This window comes from Coregonus lavaretus (assembly GCF_964263955.1).
Source record: "Coregonus lavaretus genome assembly, chromosome: 36".
NCBI classification, from domain to species: domain Eukaryota; kingdom Metazoa; phylum Chordata; class Actinopteri; order Salmoniformes; family Salmonidae; genus Coregonus; species Coregonus lavaretus.
The window spans coordinates 26203165-26220339 of record NC_140023.1 but is presented as its reverse complement, the minus strand read 5'-3'; the positions used below and the strand labels follow the sequence as shown (position 1 = coordinate 26220339).

Below are 17175 nucleotides of genomic sequence, written 5' to 3'. Positions count from 1 at the left end.
TCACATCGGCTATGGTCATCCAGTCGTCCGGAATAGCTGGTGCTCTCATACATGGTTTAGTGTTGCTTGCCTCTGTGTGCATACATTTTTTTTAGCTCGTCTGGTAGGCCCGCGTCGCTGGGCAGCTGGCGGCTGGGTTTCCCTTTGTAATCCGTGATAGTTTGCAAACCTTGCTACATCCGATGAGCATCAGAGCCGCCGTAGTAGGATTCAATCTTAGTCCAGTGTTGATGTTTTGACTGCTAGATGGCTTGATGGAGATCATAGTGGGATTTGTTATAAGCATCCGGATTAGTGTCCCATCATTGAAAACTGCAGCTCTAGCCTTTAGCTCAGTGCAGATGTTGCCTATTATCCATGGCTTCTGGTTGGGATATGTACATACGGTCACTGTGGGAACAACATCGTCGATGCACTCGTCGTCGATCCGTATTGAGCTCTTCACTGGTACTTCCTATTTGGGTTTTTGCTTGTAAGCAGGAATCCGGAGGATAGCGTTATGGTCAGATTTGCCAAATGGAGGGCAAGGGAGAGCTTTGTATGCATTTCTGTGTGTGGAGTAAAGGTGGTCTAGAGTTTTTTCGCCTTTAGTTGCACAGGTGAAATGCTGGTGAAAATGAGGTAAGACTGATTTCAGTTTCCCTGCATTAAAACCACCGGCCACTAGGAGTGCCGCCTCTGGATGTGCATTTTCTTGTTTGCTTATGGCCCTATACAGTTTGTTGAGTGTGATCTTAGTGCCAGCATCGGTTTGTGGTGGTAAATAGAGAGCTAAGAATAATATAGATTAAGACTCTCTTGGTAAATAGTGTAGTCTGCAGCTTATCATGAGGCATTCTAACTTAGGTGAGCAAAACCTCGATACTTCCTTAACATTAAAGATTGTGCACTAGCTGTTGTTAACAGAGACACACACCTCCCCCTTAACCTTACCCGAAGCTGCCGTTAGGTCTTGACGATGCATAGAAAACCAGCTAGATGTATATTATCCATGTCGTTGTTCAGCCACGTCTCTGAGAAACATAGGATTTTACAGTTCTTCAGGTCCCGTTGATAGGAAAGTCTTGATCGAAGCTCGTCAAGTTTGTTCTCTAGTGATTGTACACTACCGTTCAAAAGTTTAGGGTCACTCTGCCTAGGTCAGCATCCCGGAGTTGCCTCTTCCCTGTTGACGTTGAGACTGGTGTTTTGCGGGTACTATTTAATGAAGCTGCCATTTGAGGACCTGTGAGGCGTCTGTTTCTCAAACTAGACACTAATGTATTTGTCCTCTTGCTCAGTTGTGCACCGGGGCCTCCCACTCCTCTTTCTATTCTGGTTAGAGACAGTTTGAGCTGTTCTGTGAAGGGAGTAGTACACAGCGTTGTACGAGATCTTCAGTTTCTTAGCAATTTCTCGCATGGAATAGCCTTCATTTCTCAGAACAAGAATAGACTGACGAGTTTCAGAAGAAAAGTTATTTGTTTCTGGCCATTTTGATCCTTTATTCGAACTGCTGATGCTCCAGATACTCAACTAGTCTCAAGAAGGGCAGTTTTATTGCTTATTTAATCAGCACAACCGTTTTCAGCTGTGCTAACATAATTGCAAAAGGGTTTTCTAATGATCAATTAGCCTTTTAAAATGATAAACTTGCCATTGGAACACAACTTGCCATTGGAACACAGGACTGATGGTTGCTGGAAATGGGCCTCTGCCGTTTCCAGCTACAATAGCTATTTATAACATTAACAATGGCTACACTGTATTTCTGATCAATTTGATGTTATTTTAATGGACCAACAAATTGGAAAACAAGGACATTTCTAAGTGACCCCAAACTTTTGAACGTAAGTGTACGTTCGCCATTAGAACGGAGGGTAGAGGCGATTTATTTACTCGCCGATGTAGTCTCGTCAGGGAACCCGCACGTTTGCCTTCTCTTGCACCGTCGCTTTCAAATCCCTGGGATTAGGGCCTGGTCCGGAATGAGCAGTACATCCATAGACTCAAAATAGAATATGTTTTCATGGTACGTTAACTGCACTGTAAGCACTGTGTGTTAATATTGAAGTCATGTCTCAGTTGTCCTCGGAGTACACTGCGTACATCTGGAGTGTCATAACACAGACTGTTACTCAACGTTTTTGGCGTGTCTACTAACTTTGACCACAAGGAGGCAGCAATGAGTCACTGATGAAACAAAAACGTGTGCTGCCTATGATACTGTATGACCATATCACAATGGGATCTCCTGGTTGAATAGACGTTGACTTGATAGTTAATATATCAGTAAGGATATATCATAATATAATGATTGATAAAATAATTTAATATCAGATACAGTATAGAAAAGCTGCTATTGTATCTTACGTGCAAAAGGAGCAGGGAAAGGAGGCTCAGCATGATTTCAACCCCCTTACGAAACACTAGAAATGGTCTGCCCCTCTACAGAAGAGTAGAAATCGTCTCATCCCTACCCCCTGATCCCCCCCAGGAACCAAATCCCTGTGACGCCATTGGACGAAACCATGATGGGCAGCAAAAACAGCCAATCAGACGGCTGGAGCACCGAGGATGAGGATGATGAGACATTTGAAGCTAATGGTCATGAGACCATGTCACCCTTCTCAGGTACAGGGTCAGGGGAGGGCGGCCGGTCCAAATCCTAAGTCTGACGGGAAAATGTGTTGCCTTTGAGCAAGGAACTTTCCCCTAAACTGCTCCAGAGCTCTGCACCATGGGTTATTCTTTTTCTAGCACTGTTAAATGGTTGGTTTTCGAAAACCTAACTACAGTGCATAGGTCCCATATTTATAATCATGAATAACTTATTCCCTCTCCTCTCTCCAGGTCCACCTATAGTATCAGAAGAAGAGTTGGTCAGCCTAGCCATGATCAGTCCAGCTAAGACCAGTCAATACGCTGGGTCCAGAGTGAAAGCCCTCATACAGATACTTCAACATCAACTAGACCAGCAAGAACTGGTCCGAGAGTTCATGGTGGGTATACACTGTGTGTTCCTCATTCATACACATGCACACACACACTAATGAAGTATGTTAACCATGTCATGCAACTTGGTCTGCCTTTTCAATAGCAGCAGAAAACATTTTCAGTTTGTTTCAGGCCTTGGAGCATCTAAAGCCGTCTGATAACTGTCTGGTGGGGAAAGCTCCGGAGAACCGGGAGAAGAACCGCTACCGGGACATCCTGCCCTGTAAGTCCCTGTTAAACTGGTTTAACTACAGTCCCTTTCATGCTTCTGTGTAGTCTGCACTGGAACCATCTAATCTGGGCTGGAAAGGACAGCTGCGGGCAAAATTGACACACAACGTGTTAATTACGTAATTTTCTGGTTGTAAGATTACAACCTAATGGTCCCTGTTGCAACCAGATAATTACGTCTTTTTCATGACGATATCAAGACGTTATATTTTGGTTGTTTTCTGGTCATATAATAGTTATGGTGGCTAAAAGATGTCAGCAAAACATCCTTATACAACCTGAAGGTTATACTACAAAGGAGGTTCAATTAGTTTTTCTGTATTTTTAAGTTGTATATCTTGAAAACTTTATTGTTGACATGCAAAACATTTTGGGACTATATCAACAATGGACTAATGAAACAAATTCCAAAATATAGTTTTTGGGTGGAATTTTCCTTTAAATTTGATAATCAACCAGAAAAAACTATTTATTTTCTGGTTCATTGAGAAAGCTAAACTTAGATATGAGTTTTGTTTTTTTGAGTCAATTAGACCATGCCCATTTCAAGCTCAAGGCCATCTTTAAAAAAGAAATGTCAACGTATTTCAGAAGATTTTGTCAAGTTAGCTGGCTAACTAATTTATGCTGCTTTGTAGTATACCCCTCTGAACATAAAGACATACAAAGTTTTGCTAGCTGGGCAGTGGTCACTCAAGTCTTATCCCTTATTTTATGAGTTCCCATACACACATGTAACTCCGATTTCCGTGGTAATTTACATCTGTGTGCCCTGCTAGTGAGGAGCATTTGGTTACGTGTGTGTGTGTGTGTGTGTCGGGGGCAACGTGCATGCTCCGCCCACCTGAGAATCTCTCCTTTTCAGCCATCTATTTCCTGTGTTTGAGGGATGCAAAATCCACTTGTCACTTAAACTCGCTGGATTCATTGCTTTCATTTTACTCTGGTGACTCTTTCCCACTCTTGCTTGTGCCATTCATTTCTTTCTTGTTAACAAACGACTGTGGAAACGTTTGTAATGACCTGTCAAATACACTCCGGTTATGGCTGAAATGGGCTCAATGGAATACATTGGTTAAACGTTGCATCTATAATAACGACCACTTCGTTGGGGATTTAACTCAGCGTCTCGAGACTTACATCACAAGAAAGAGAAGAAAGTTAACTTTATTTTAGTGGGTGTGGATTCTTTTGTGCAATTGAAAAAAGTAATGATTTAATACAGTTGAAATGTTTACAAATTAGATTTGCTGAAATGAAAGCAACATCCACACTCGGATTATAGTGATATTATGTCTGATCTCGCAAACAATGTAAAGTATGTATAGATAGGTGAAATCTAGAGTCAAGCGTTTAGATTTTAAATCTGTGGGCATCCTTCTCTTGACATACTTGTCACGTTCTCTGGCATAATTCAACAACAGTAATTCATTAGGCAGACTAGAATGCGCAGGTGAGTGCAGGTAGGCCAAGACAGAGCAAGTTTCTGGTGGTTGCAGCCCTGGTCCACCCCTTTATATTAATTTATAAATGTATGCAAAGACATCCAGTGTATACAGTGGGTATCATAAATATTCATTGGATTTCTTCACATTTTATTGTGTTACAACGTGGGATTAAAATTGATTTAATTGTCATTTGTTATCAATGATCTACACAAAATACTATTAATGAAAAATAAAACACTAATATACTGTACCTTGATTAGATATGTGTTCACCCCCCTGAGTCAATACATGTTAGAAACACATTTGGCAGTGATTATAGCTGTGAGTCTTCTTGGGTAAGTCTCTAAGAGCTTTGCACACCTAGATTGTGCAATATTTGCCCATTATTCTTTTCGGAATTCTTCAAGCTCAAGGTGTTGGGGATCATGGCTAGACAGCAATTTCCAAGTCTTTCCATACAGTTTCAAGCAGATTTAAGTTAAAACGAACTTGGCAACTCAGGAACATTCACTGTCTTCTTGGTAAGAACCCTTATGTTGTAGGTTATTGTCCTGCTGAAAGGTGAATTCCTCTCCCAGTGTCTGGTGTAAAGCAGACTGAAACAGCTATTCCTCTAGGATTTTGCCTGTGCTTAGCTCCGTCCCGTGTCTTTTTATCCTGAAAAACTCCCCAGTCTTTGCCGATATCAAGCATACCCATACCATGATGCAGCCACCACCATCCTTGAAAATAAGGAGGTAAAGGTCTGGGTACCAAACTTCCTTCATATTTACTCCTGAAGTCTGGGGTGACAATCTAACACCCTTATTTGAAAGGTGTTAGATTGCTGATGCTATGTATTGGCCAATGAGAGGCTTTGAAACCACCATATTGGTACTCCTCAGAAGGAGCAGTCCTCCATAGGAATTAATAGAATTCTACAGTATTTCTACAATATCTCCTGCATCGACAACGTCGTTTCCACAGTGACCGTACTCAGTGATGTATTGTGCTGGATTTGGCCCAAACATACAGTGAGGGATTTGATCCCCTGCTGATTTTGTACATTTGCCCACTGACAAAGACATGATCAGTCTATAATTTTAATGGTAGATTTATTTGAACAGTGAGAGACAGAATAACAACAAAAAAATCCAGAAAAACGTATGTAAAATTTTTTATAAATTGTTTTGCATTTTAATGAGGGAAATAAGTATTTGACCCCTCTGCAAAACATTACTTAGTACTTGGTGGCAAAACCCTTGTTTGCAATCACAGAGGTCAGACGTTTCTTGTAGTTGGCCACCAGGTTTGCACACATCTCGGGAGGGATTTTGTCCCACTCCTCTTTGCAGATCTTCTCCATGTCATTAAGGTTTCGAGGCTGACGTTTGGCAACTCGAACCTTCAGCTCCCTCCACAGATTTTCTATGGGATTAAGGTCTGGAGACTGGCTAGGCCACTCCAGGACGTTAATGTGCTTCTTCTTGAGCCACTCCTTTGTTGCCTTGGCCGTGTGTTTTGGGTCATTGTCATGCTGTAATACCCATCCATGACCAATTTTCAATGTCTTGGCTGAGGGAAGGAGGTTCTCACCCAAGATTTGACGGTACATGGCCCCGTCCATCGTCCCTTTGAGGCGGTGAAGTTGTCCTGTCCCCTTAGCAGAAAAACACCCCAAAAGCATAATGTTTCCACCTCCATGTTTGACGGTGGGGATGGTGTTCTTGGGGTCATAGGCAGCATTCCTCCTCCTCCAAACACGGCGAGTTGAGTTGATTTTATAGAGCTCCATTTTGGTCTCATCTGACCACAACACTTTCACCCAGTTCTCCTCTGAATCATTCAGATGTTCATTGGCAAACTTCAGACGGGCCTGTATATGTGCTTTCTTGAGCAGGGGGACCTTGCGGGCGCTGCAGGATTTCAGTCCTTCACGGCGTAGTGTGTTACCAATTGTTTTCTTGGTGACTATGGTCCCAGCTGCCTTGAGATCATTGACAAGATCCTCCTGTGTGGTTCTGGGCCGATTCCTCACCGTTCTCATGATCATTGCAACTCCACGAGGTGAGATCTTGCATGGAGCCCCAGGCCGAGGGAGATTGACAGTTATTTTGTGTTTCTTCCATTTGCGAATAATCGCACCAACTGTTGTCACCTTCTCACCAAGCTGCTTGGCGATGGTCTTGTGGCCCATTCCAGCCTTGTGTAGGTCTACAATCTTGTCCCTGACATCCTTGGAGAGCTCTTTGGTATTGGCCATGGTGGATAGTTTGGAATCTGATTGATTGATTGCTTCTGTGGACAGGTGTCTTTTATACAGGTAACAAACTGAGATTAGGAGCACTCCCTTTAAGAGTGTGCTCCTAATCTCAGCTCGTTACCTCTATAAAAGACACCTGGGAGCCAGAAATCGTTCTTATTGAGAGGGGGTCAAATACTTATTTCCCTCATTAAAATGCAAATCAATTTATATTTTTTTTATTATAGACTGATCATTTCTTTGTCAGTGGGCAAACGTACAAAATCAGCAGGGGATCAAATACTTTTTTCCCTCACTGTAAGGCTTTTGCTTTTAGGCTAAAAAGTGTATTCCTTTGCCGTGTTTTGTTTGTTGTTGCAATATTACTTTAGTGCCTTGTTGCATACAGGATGCATTTGTATATTTTTCTTCTTCTTATCATTATTGTGGAGTCACTACAATGTTGTTGATCAATCCTCCGTTTTCTCCCATCACAGCCAACGAACTCCGTAGCTGTTTTAAAATCACCAATAGCCTCATGGTGACATCCCTGAGCAGTTTCCTTCCTGTCCTTCAGCTCAGTTCAGAAGATCGACTGTATCTTTGATGTGTCTAGGTGGTTTAATACATCATCCACAGCATAATTATTAACTTGACCGTGCTAAAAGAGATATTCAGTGTCTGATTTGTTATTGTTGCCGATCTACCAATCACTGCCCTTCTTTATTTCTTTATAAGGTTTTCGAAAATGTTCCTGGTCTTTGTAGTTGAATGAATCTGTGCTTGAAATGCAGTACTTGACTGCGGGACCTTACAGATGTTGTATGTGTGGGGGACAGAGGAAGGGGTAGTCATTCAGAAAATAATTTAAACCCATATTATTTCACACAGAGTGTGTCCATGTAACTTACTATTTCAATTTTTCAATCAATTTTATTTTATATAGCCCTTCTTACATCAGCTAATATCTCGAAGTGCTGTACAGAAACCCAGCCTAAAACCCCAAACAGCTAGTAATGCAGGTGTAGAAGCACGGTGGCTAGGAAAAACTCCCTAGAAAGGCGAAAACCTAGGAAGAAACCTAGAGAGGAACCAGGCTATGAGGGGTGGCCAGTCCTCTTCTGGCTGTGCCGGGTGAAGATTATAACAGAACCATGCCAAGATGTTCAAAAATGTTCATAAGTGACAAGCATGGTCAAATAATAATCAGGAATAAATCTCAGTTGGCTTTTCATAGCCGATCATTAAGAGTTGAAAACAGCAGGTCTGGGACAGGTAGGGGTTCCATAACCGCAGGCAGAACAGTTGAAACTGGAATAGCAGCAAGGCCAGGCGGACTGGGGGCATTTGATTTGTTAAAAGCCCAGTGCAGTCAAGAATGTGATTTTCTTGTGTTTTATATACAGTATAGTTCCACACTATGAGGTTGGAATAATACTGTGAAATTGTGAAAATGATGATAATGCCCTTTTAGTGTAGGAGCTGTTTGAAAAGACCGCCTGAAATTTCTGCCTGTTTTGATATGATTGAGTTTTGGCCTGCCTGGTGACATCACAAGGCGGTAAATTAGTTAATAGACCAATAAGAAAGAGAGTTGCAGACCTCTCTGCCAATAAAAGCTAGTTTTCCGTTTTCCCCTCCCCACTTAGACCAATCCCGGACAGTCCTAGCAAAATTCTTGCTTGAGAAATTGCTCTTTGCTAAGAAGTTTTTTTTAACCATTTTAATTTAAAACAATCACAGTAAGGTACTTCATTGTTACCCAGAAACAATTTGATATTGAGATCAAAATGGCTGCATTGGACCTTTAAGCCAAATGTTATTCCTGAACTAATTTAGGCTTGCCTAAACAAAGGGGGTGAATACTTATTTGAGTTATTTCAATTTTATTCATTTGTAAAAATGTGTAGAATTTTCTTTTCATTTTGACATTATGGAGTATTTTGTGTAGATCAATGACAAATAAATCACAATTAAATCTATTTCAATCCCACTTTGTAATGCAACACACCCAAATCAGGCCCATACAATCTTCTTTATAAACATAAATTCAAAATAACTTCACAGATCTTCATTGTAAAGGGTTTAAACACTGTTTCCCATGCTTGTTCAATGAACCATAAACAATTAATGAACATGCACCTGTGGAACGGTCGTTAAGACACTAACAGCTTACAGATGGTAGGCAATTAAGGTCACAGTTATGAAAACTTAGGACACTAAAGAGGCCTTTCTACTGACTGTAAAACACCAAAAGAAAGATGCCCAGGGTCCCTGCTCATCTGCGTGAACGTGCCTTAGGCATGCTGCAAGGAGGCATAAGGACTGCAGATGTGGCCAGGGCAATAAATTGCAATGTCCGTGCTGTGAGATGCCTAAGACAGCGCTACAGGGAGACAGGACGGACAGCTGATCATCCTCGCAGTGGCAGACCACGTGTAACAACATCTGCACAGGATCGGCACATCCGAACATCACACCTGCGGGACAGGTACAGGATGGCAACAACAACTGCCCGAGTTACACCAGGAACACACAATCCCTCCATCAGTGCTCAGACTGTCCGCAATAGACTGAGAGGCTGGACTGAGGTCTTGTAGGCCTGTTGTAAGGCAGGTCCTCACCAGACATCTCCGGCAACAACGTCGCCTATGGGCACAAACCCACTGTCGCTGGACCAGACAGGACTGGCAAAAAGTGCTCTTCACTGACGAGTCGCGGTTTTGTTTCACCTGGGGTGATGGTCGGATTTGCATTTATCGTCGAAGGAATGAGCGTTACACCGAGGCCTGTGCTCTGGAGCGGGATCGTTTTGGAGGTGGAGCGTCCGTCATGGTCTGGGGCAGTGTGTCACAGCATCATCGGACTGAGCTTGTCATTGCAGGCAATCTCAACGCTGTGTGTTACAGGGAAGATATCCTCCTCCCTCATGTGGTACCCTTCCTGCAGGCTCATCCTGACATGACCCTCCAGCATGACAATGCCACCAGCCATACTGCTCGTTCTGCGCATGATTTCCTGAAAGACAGGAATGTCAGTGTTCTGCCATGGCCAGCGGAGAGCCCGGATCTCAATCCCATTGAGCATGTCTGGGACCTGTTGGATCGGAGGGTGAGGGCTAGGGCCATTCCCCCCCAGAAATGTCAGGGAACTTGCAGGTGCCTTGGTGGAAGTGTGGGGTAACATCTCACAGCAAGAACTGGCAAATCTGGTGCAGTCCATGAGGAGGAGATGCACTGCAGTACTTAATGCAGCTGGTGGCCACACCAGATACTGACTGTTACTTTTGATTTTGACCCCCCTTTGTTCAGGGACACATTATTCCATTTCTGTTAGTCACATGTCTGAGGAACTTGTTCAGTTTATGTCTCAGTTGTTGAATCTTGTTATGTTCATACAAATATTTACACATGTTAAGTTTGCTGAAAATAAACGCAGTTGACAGTGAGAGGACGTTTCTTTTTTTGCTGAGTTTATAAGTATAAACAATTACAATAAATGGAATACCTGAATTCCCACCAAAATTAATTATTTGTGTGTGGCAGTACAATGTTTTATGTTCTATAATTCAGTCAATATCGGATGGATTCTTTTTTTTCAAAAAGTGTGGAGTATCTTCATCCATTGTCCAACTGTTGCCTTTATTCAAATACTTTTTTAACCTTTTGACAATTTCGATGCCTGTTGCTAGTGTGTGTGTGTGTGTGTGTGTGTGTGTGTGTGTGCGCGTGACCAGTACAAGCTTTGTTTTGGCAGCATCATCAGAGTTTTATTTCACTAAGTAGGTTCAATGAGCCAGCAAACTCTGATCAACAAACACATAAACAAGACCCCGTGTGAGATAGACCACAACATTCCTCTCTTTCTCTTCTCTCTCTATCTATCACTCCTCTCCTCTCTTCTCACCCATCATTTACTCCCCAGTGCCCTATTAATTTATTCCGTGTTTTCTCCTCTGTCATTTACTCTGTAGTATTTACTAGTCCCTGGACTGGACTGTTCCTGGGAAAACAACAACACTGCATTGTTAGACTGTAGATTAACAACACTGTTGGCCAGTGGCACACACTGGTCTCCTCATAAAACAGTGTGTGTGTTTGTGCGTGCATGCAAGTAACTGCCAAAATATAGGAAACACCAACATAAAGTGGCTTAATAGGGTGTTGGGCCTCCACTAGCCAGAACAGCTTCAATGCACCTTGGCATATATTTTACCTTGGCATACAAGTGTCTGGATCTCTACTCATTTACTGAAGTGTTTCCATTATTTTGGCAGTTACCTGTATATCTCTGACCTGAATGTGTTTTCTGGGAAATGCTGTTTTATTGTTCTATTTTGGAAAACGACTGAGGAATGTGTGTTTCACTGGACGTTCCATGGGGAAAAAATGTGGTGTACAACCGTAATCAGCAGAATAATGTTTGTTCTAAACCTCCTAAAATGGTTTATGGGTACAGTGCCTTCGGAAAGTATTCAGACCCCTTTACTTTTTCCACATTTTGTTACGTTACAGCCTTATTCTAAAATGTATTAAATTGTTTTTTTCCTCATCAATCTACACACAATACCCCATAACTGGTTTTTAGAAATTGTTACTAATTTATAAAAATATAAAAAATATTTACATAAGTATTCAGACCCTTTACTCAGTACTTTGTTGAAGCACCTTTGGCAGCGATTACAGCATAGAGTCTTCTTGGGTATGACCCTACAAGCTTGGCACACCTGTATTTGGGGTGTTTCTCCCATTCTTCTCTGCAGATCCTCTCAAGCTCTGTCAGGTTGGATGGGGAGTGTTGCTGCACAGCTATTTTCAGGTCTCTCCAGAGATGTTTGATCGGGTTCAAGTCTGGCTGTGCCACTCAAGGACATTCAGATTCTTGTCCCGAAGCCACTCCTGCGTTGTCTTGGCTGTGTGCTTAGGGTCGTTGTCCTGTTGGAAGGTGAACATTCGCCCCAGTCTGAGGTCCTGAGCACTCTGGAGCAGGTTTTCATCAAGGATCTCTCTGTACTTTGCTCCGTTAATCTTTTCCTCGATACTGACTAGTCTCCCGGTCCCTGCCGCTGATGCTGCCACCACCATGCTTCACCATAGGGATGGTGCCAGGTTTCCTCCAGATGTGACGCTTGGCATTCAGGCCAAAGAGTTCAAATTTGGTTTCATCAGACCAGAGAATCTTGTTTCTCATGGTCTGAGAGTCTTTAGGTGCCTTTTGGAAAACTCCAAGCGGGCTGTCATGTGCCTTTTATTGAGGAGTGGCTTCCGTCTGGCCACTCTACCATAAAGGCCTGATTGGTGGAGTGCTGCAGAGATGGTTGTCCTTCTGGAAGGTTCTCCCATCTCCACAGAGGAACTCTAGAGCTCTGTCAGAGTGACCATCGGGTTCTTGGTCACCTCCCTGGCCAAGGCCCTTCTCCCCCTGATTGCTCAGTTTGGCCAGGCGACCAGCTCTAGGAAGAGTCTTGGTGATTCCAAACTTCTTTCATTTAAGAATGATGGAGGCCACTGTGTTCTTGGGGACCTTCAATGCTGCAGAAATGTTTTGGTACCCTTCCCCAGGTCTGTGCCTCGACATGATCCTGTCTCTGAGCTCTATGGACAATTATTTCGACCTCATGGCTTGGTTTTTGCTCTGACATGCACTGTCAACTGTGGGACCTTATATAGACATGTGTGTGCCTTTCCAAATCATGTCCAATCAATTGAATTTACCACAGGTGGACTCCAATCAAGTTGTAGAAACATCTCAAGGATGATCAATGGAATCAGGATGCATCTGAGTCTCATAGCAAAGGGTCTGAATACTTATGTAAATAAGATATTTCTGTTTTTAATTTTTAATACATTTGCACACATTTCAAAAAAACTGTTTTTGCTTTGTCATTATGGAGTATTGTGTGTGGATTGCTGAGGACAACTTTATATTTAATCCATTTTAGAATAAGCCTGTAACGTAACAAAATGTGGGAAAAGTCAAGGGGTCTGAGTACTTTCTGTCTGCAGAGTTAACTGCTGTAATCAGGAAACATGGTTAGGGAATGTCATGAAACTGACCAGAGAGTATATTGCTGTCCTCCTATTCTACTCATCTATCTACGGACGCATTCTCGTGTTTCTAACTCACATCGTGGTTTTTATTTTTGTATAATTTTTTATTAGATTTTCTATTATTATTATTATTATTATTATTATTATTACTGCATTGTTGGGAAAGAGCTCCCAAGATAAGAATTTCACTGTACTGTTTTACACCTGATGCATCCTGTGCACGTGGCGAATACACTTTGAAACTTGAAACATACACACACATACATAGCAGGACTATATCAATGCCAGTTATGTCCAACTAACTCTTCTCCCTCTCTCTCTCGCTCCCTTTCTCTCTCCCCCTGCTCTCTAGATGATAAGACGCGTGTTCCAGTGGGTGATAATCAGGACTATATTAATGCCAGTTATATCCATATGGAGGTTGGCAGTGATGAGTTCATCTATATCTCCTGCCAGGGTCCTCTGCCCTCCACCGTGCCCGACTTCTGGCAGATGGTCTGGGAGAACAGGTCTGTGGCATTAGTGTATACACAAAAGTTTCCGACAGACATCGTTTCGATCGAAAACGTTTTGCAGAGGAAAATGAGTAATTCTGTTTCAGTCCGTTTTCTTCTGTATGGTGCCTAATGAACACGACCCTGGTGTGTCAGCGCTGACCTGTAACTAAGGTCTTATAGTCTGAATAGTACAACATCGTTAACAACCCTCCTTCCCCACTCCCCAGGTCTGATGTGATAGCCATGATGACCCAGGAGGTGGAGAGAGGCAGGGTGAAGTGTCACCGCTACTGGCCAGAGAGGGTGAGCTGTCCCCTAGACACGGGACGCTTCCAGCTCAGCCTGGAGAACCAGCAGATCATGGAATACTTCCACATCAAGATCATCCGCATGGTGGAGAAAGAGGTGAAGGAGGGATGATAAATAGAGGGGACTAATCATAGGTGTGACGGAGAGGATACTAAAAAGCTTAAATGTAAAGCATAAATTAGCATGAGTACAATGTCTATTTTTTTGTGTCTACTAAATCCAATGAAAGTCGTTTTGAAGGATACAATATCTCTCATTTCAATTCAGTTTTTCATCAGCCACTGTCATCTCTGCTGTCTCTTAGATGGTTTAGGCCCTGGTCTCCTTTATGACAAAACACATTTGTAAAATTGTACAATTTGGAATTTGATTGATCAGTTGATTGATATATGTTCCCTCCTCCTGTTCCAGTCTGGGGAGACCCACTTTGTCCGTCACCTGAAGTTTATCCATTGGCCTGACCACGGTGTGCCGCAGTGTTCAGAGCAGCTGGTCAGATTTATCCGCTACCTCCGAGCGGTCCACCATAAAGGACCTGTTACTGTTCACTGTAGTGCTGGGATAGGACGAACAGGAGTACTGATCTGCACCGATGTCATCCTGAGTCTCATAGAGAACGATCTCCCGGTGAGTTAGATAGAGCACACAGGTGCGCACCAATGATGTATAAACACTAGATTGCTGATGCTATGTATTGGCCAGTGAGAGGCTTTGAAGCCACCATATTGGTACTCCTCAGAAGGAGCAGTCCTCCATAGGAATTAATAGAATTCTACAGTATTTCAATTTAATGTTTCAATTTAATTGAAGTATTTCTTTGTTGTAGTGGGGATGTTAAAAGTATGCATTACGGTGTCTGTAATATAATATATTAGCAAACAATTATGTAGAAATTAATAAATGCATTTCTATTTTTTTCAAAACCTTTTTTACAATGGCTTTCGAAACAGTGCCTCTGGTCAGTTATCTAGTGTTTTATATACATAATTGGTGCACACCCAGACACAAACACATGCATGCATGCACACGCTCACACACACTCCTTACCTCAAATACGGATACAAACTATGCTCTTCACTTGGTGTTCTTAAAAGTCCTTGTGTATATCAGAGAGATACCTGTACTAACCTCCATGTACCTAACTCCTTGTCTTTCTCTGTCCACAGATCAACATCAGTAACATTGTGAGGGAGATGAGACTGCAGCGATACGGCATGATTCAGACCAAGGTCAGTACAGTAGGCCCACCAGTCAGAGGTTAGTGTCAGGGGTCACGGGTCAAACATTTGATTAGCCATTCAGGCTACCATTGATCCTTTGTCTATGGCTTCCGTAAGCCTATCCACTATTGTTTCCTACATAATCAGATATGAAATGAAATTACACATATTCCACAAACCCAGTTTGAGTAGTGGTTCTTTAGTCCTACTAACCTGGGGTGGTTTTCCCAAAGCCTTCATAGCTAAATTCATGTCACTCAACCACCCAGCCACTGAGCCCTGAAAGAGTAACAATTATAAAAATCTATGTTTGACGGTCAATCATCTATGCATGATTCAAATATAATTTGTAAAATAAAGCACTTTGCGGTTTGAGTGGCGCGAGTCTGGATGGTCGAAAGAAAGTATGTTAGCTACGAAGCTGACGGGGAACCCACCCCCATGGTTAATTACAGTGTGTGAATAGAGTTAGTGGACCCTCACAGCGCTAGAGAGAGAGACAGAAGCTACAGTTGAAGTCGGAAGTTTACATACACTTAGGTTGGAGTAATTAAAACTTGTTTTTCAACCACTCCACAAATTTCTTGTTAACAAACTATAGTTTTGGCAAGTCGGTTAGGACATCTACTTTGTGCATAACACAAGTAATCTTTCCAACAACTGTTTACAGACAGATTATTTCACTTATAATTCACTGTATCACAATTCCAGTGGGTCAGAAGTTTAAATACACTAAGTTGACTGTGCCTTTAAACAGCTTGGAAAATTCCAGAAAATGATTTCATGGCTTTAGAAGCTTCTGATAGGCTAATTGACATCATTTGAGTCAATTGGAGGTGTACCTGTGGATGTATTTCAAGGCCTACCTTCAAACTCAGTGCCTCTTTGCTTGACATCATGGGAAAATCAAAAGAAATCAGCCAAGACCTCAGAAATAAAATTGTAGACCTCCACAAGTCTGGTTCATCCTTGGGAGCAATTTCCAAACGCCTGAAGGTACCACGTTCATCTGTACAAACAATAGTACGCAGGTATAAACACCTAATACCGCTCAGGAAGGAGACGCGTTCTGTCTCCTAGAGATGAACGTACTTTGGTGCGAAAAGTGGAAATCAATCCCAGAACAACAGCAAAGGACCTTGTGAAGATGCTGGAGGAAACAGGTACAAAAGCATCTACAGTGGGGAAAAAAAAGTATATAGTCAGCCACCAATTGTGCAAGTTCTCCCACTTAAAAAGATGAGAGAGGCCTGTAATTTTCATCATAGGTACACGTCAACTATGACAGACAAATTGAGAAAAAAATTCCAGAAAATCACATTGTAGGATTTTTAATAAATTTATTTGCAAATTATGGTGGAAAATAAGTATTTGGTCACCTACAAACAAGCAAGATTTCGGACTCTCACAGACCTGTAACTTCTTCTTTAAGAGGCTCCTCTGTCCTCCACTCATTACCTGTATTAATGGCACCTGTTATCAGTATAAAAGACACCTGTCCACAACCTCAAACAGTCACACTCCAAACTCCACTATGGCCAAGACCAAAGAGCTTTCAAAGGACACCAGAAACAAAATTGTAGACCTGCACCAGGCTGGGAAGACTGAATCTGCAATAGGTAAGCAGCTTGGTTTGAAGAAATCAACTGTGGGACCAATAATTAGGAAATGGAAGACATACAAGACCACTGATAATCTCCCCCGATCTGGGGCTCCACGCAAGATCTCACCCCGTGGGGTCAAAATGATCACAAGAACGGTGAGCAAAAATCCCAGAACCACACGGGGGGACCTAGTGAATGACCTGCAGAGAGCTGGGACCAAAGTAACAAAGCCTACCATCAGTAACACACTACGCCGCCAGGGACTCAAATCCTGCAGTGCCAGACGTGTCCCTCTGCTTAAGCCAGTGCATGTCCAGGCCGGTCTGAAGTTTGCTAGAGTGCATTTGGATGATCCAGAAGAGGATTGGGAGAATGTCATATGGTCAGATGAAACCAAAATAGAACTTTTTGGTAAAAACTCAACTCGTCGTGTTTGGAGGACAAAGAATGCTGAGTTGCATCCAAAGAACACCATACCTACTGTGAAGCATGGGGGTGGAAACATCATGCTTTGGGGCTGTTTTTCTGCAAAGGGACCAGGACGACTGATCCGTGTAAAGGAAAGAATGAATGGGGCCATGTATCGTGAGATTTTGAGTGAAAACCTCCTTCCATCAGC

At 42.5% G+C, this 17175-nt stretch overlaps 1 protein-coding gene across 1 annotated transcript in view; it reads left to right on the top strand.

Moving 5' to 3' along the window:
* ptpn20 (protein tyrosine phosphatase non-receptor type 20) overlaps positions 1-17175 on the top strand; it is a gene marked incomplete at both ends in the record, with an annotated part of 149626 nt that overhangs the window by 89181 nt on the left and 43270 nt on the right. The window contains 7 exons of the mRNA XM_084153066.1: positions 2477-2613; positions 2833-2981; positions 3109-3199; positions 13279-13435; positions 13651-13828; positions 14144-14359; positions 14899-14961. Coding sequence (XP_084009192.1) covers positions 2477-2613; positions 2833-2981; positions 3109-3199; positions 13279-13435; positions 13651-13828; positions 14144-14359; positions 14899-14961 — 991 coding nt within the window. The remainder of the gene's footprint in view (positions 1-2476; positions 2614-2832; positions 2982-3108; positions 3200-13278; positions 13436-13650; positions 13829-14143; positions 14360-14898; positions 14962-17175) is intronic.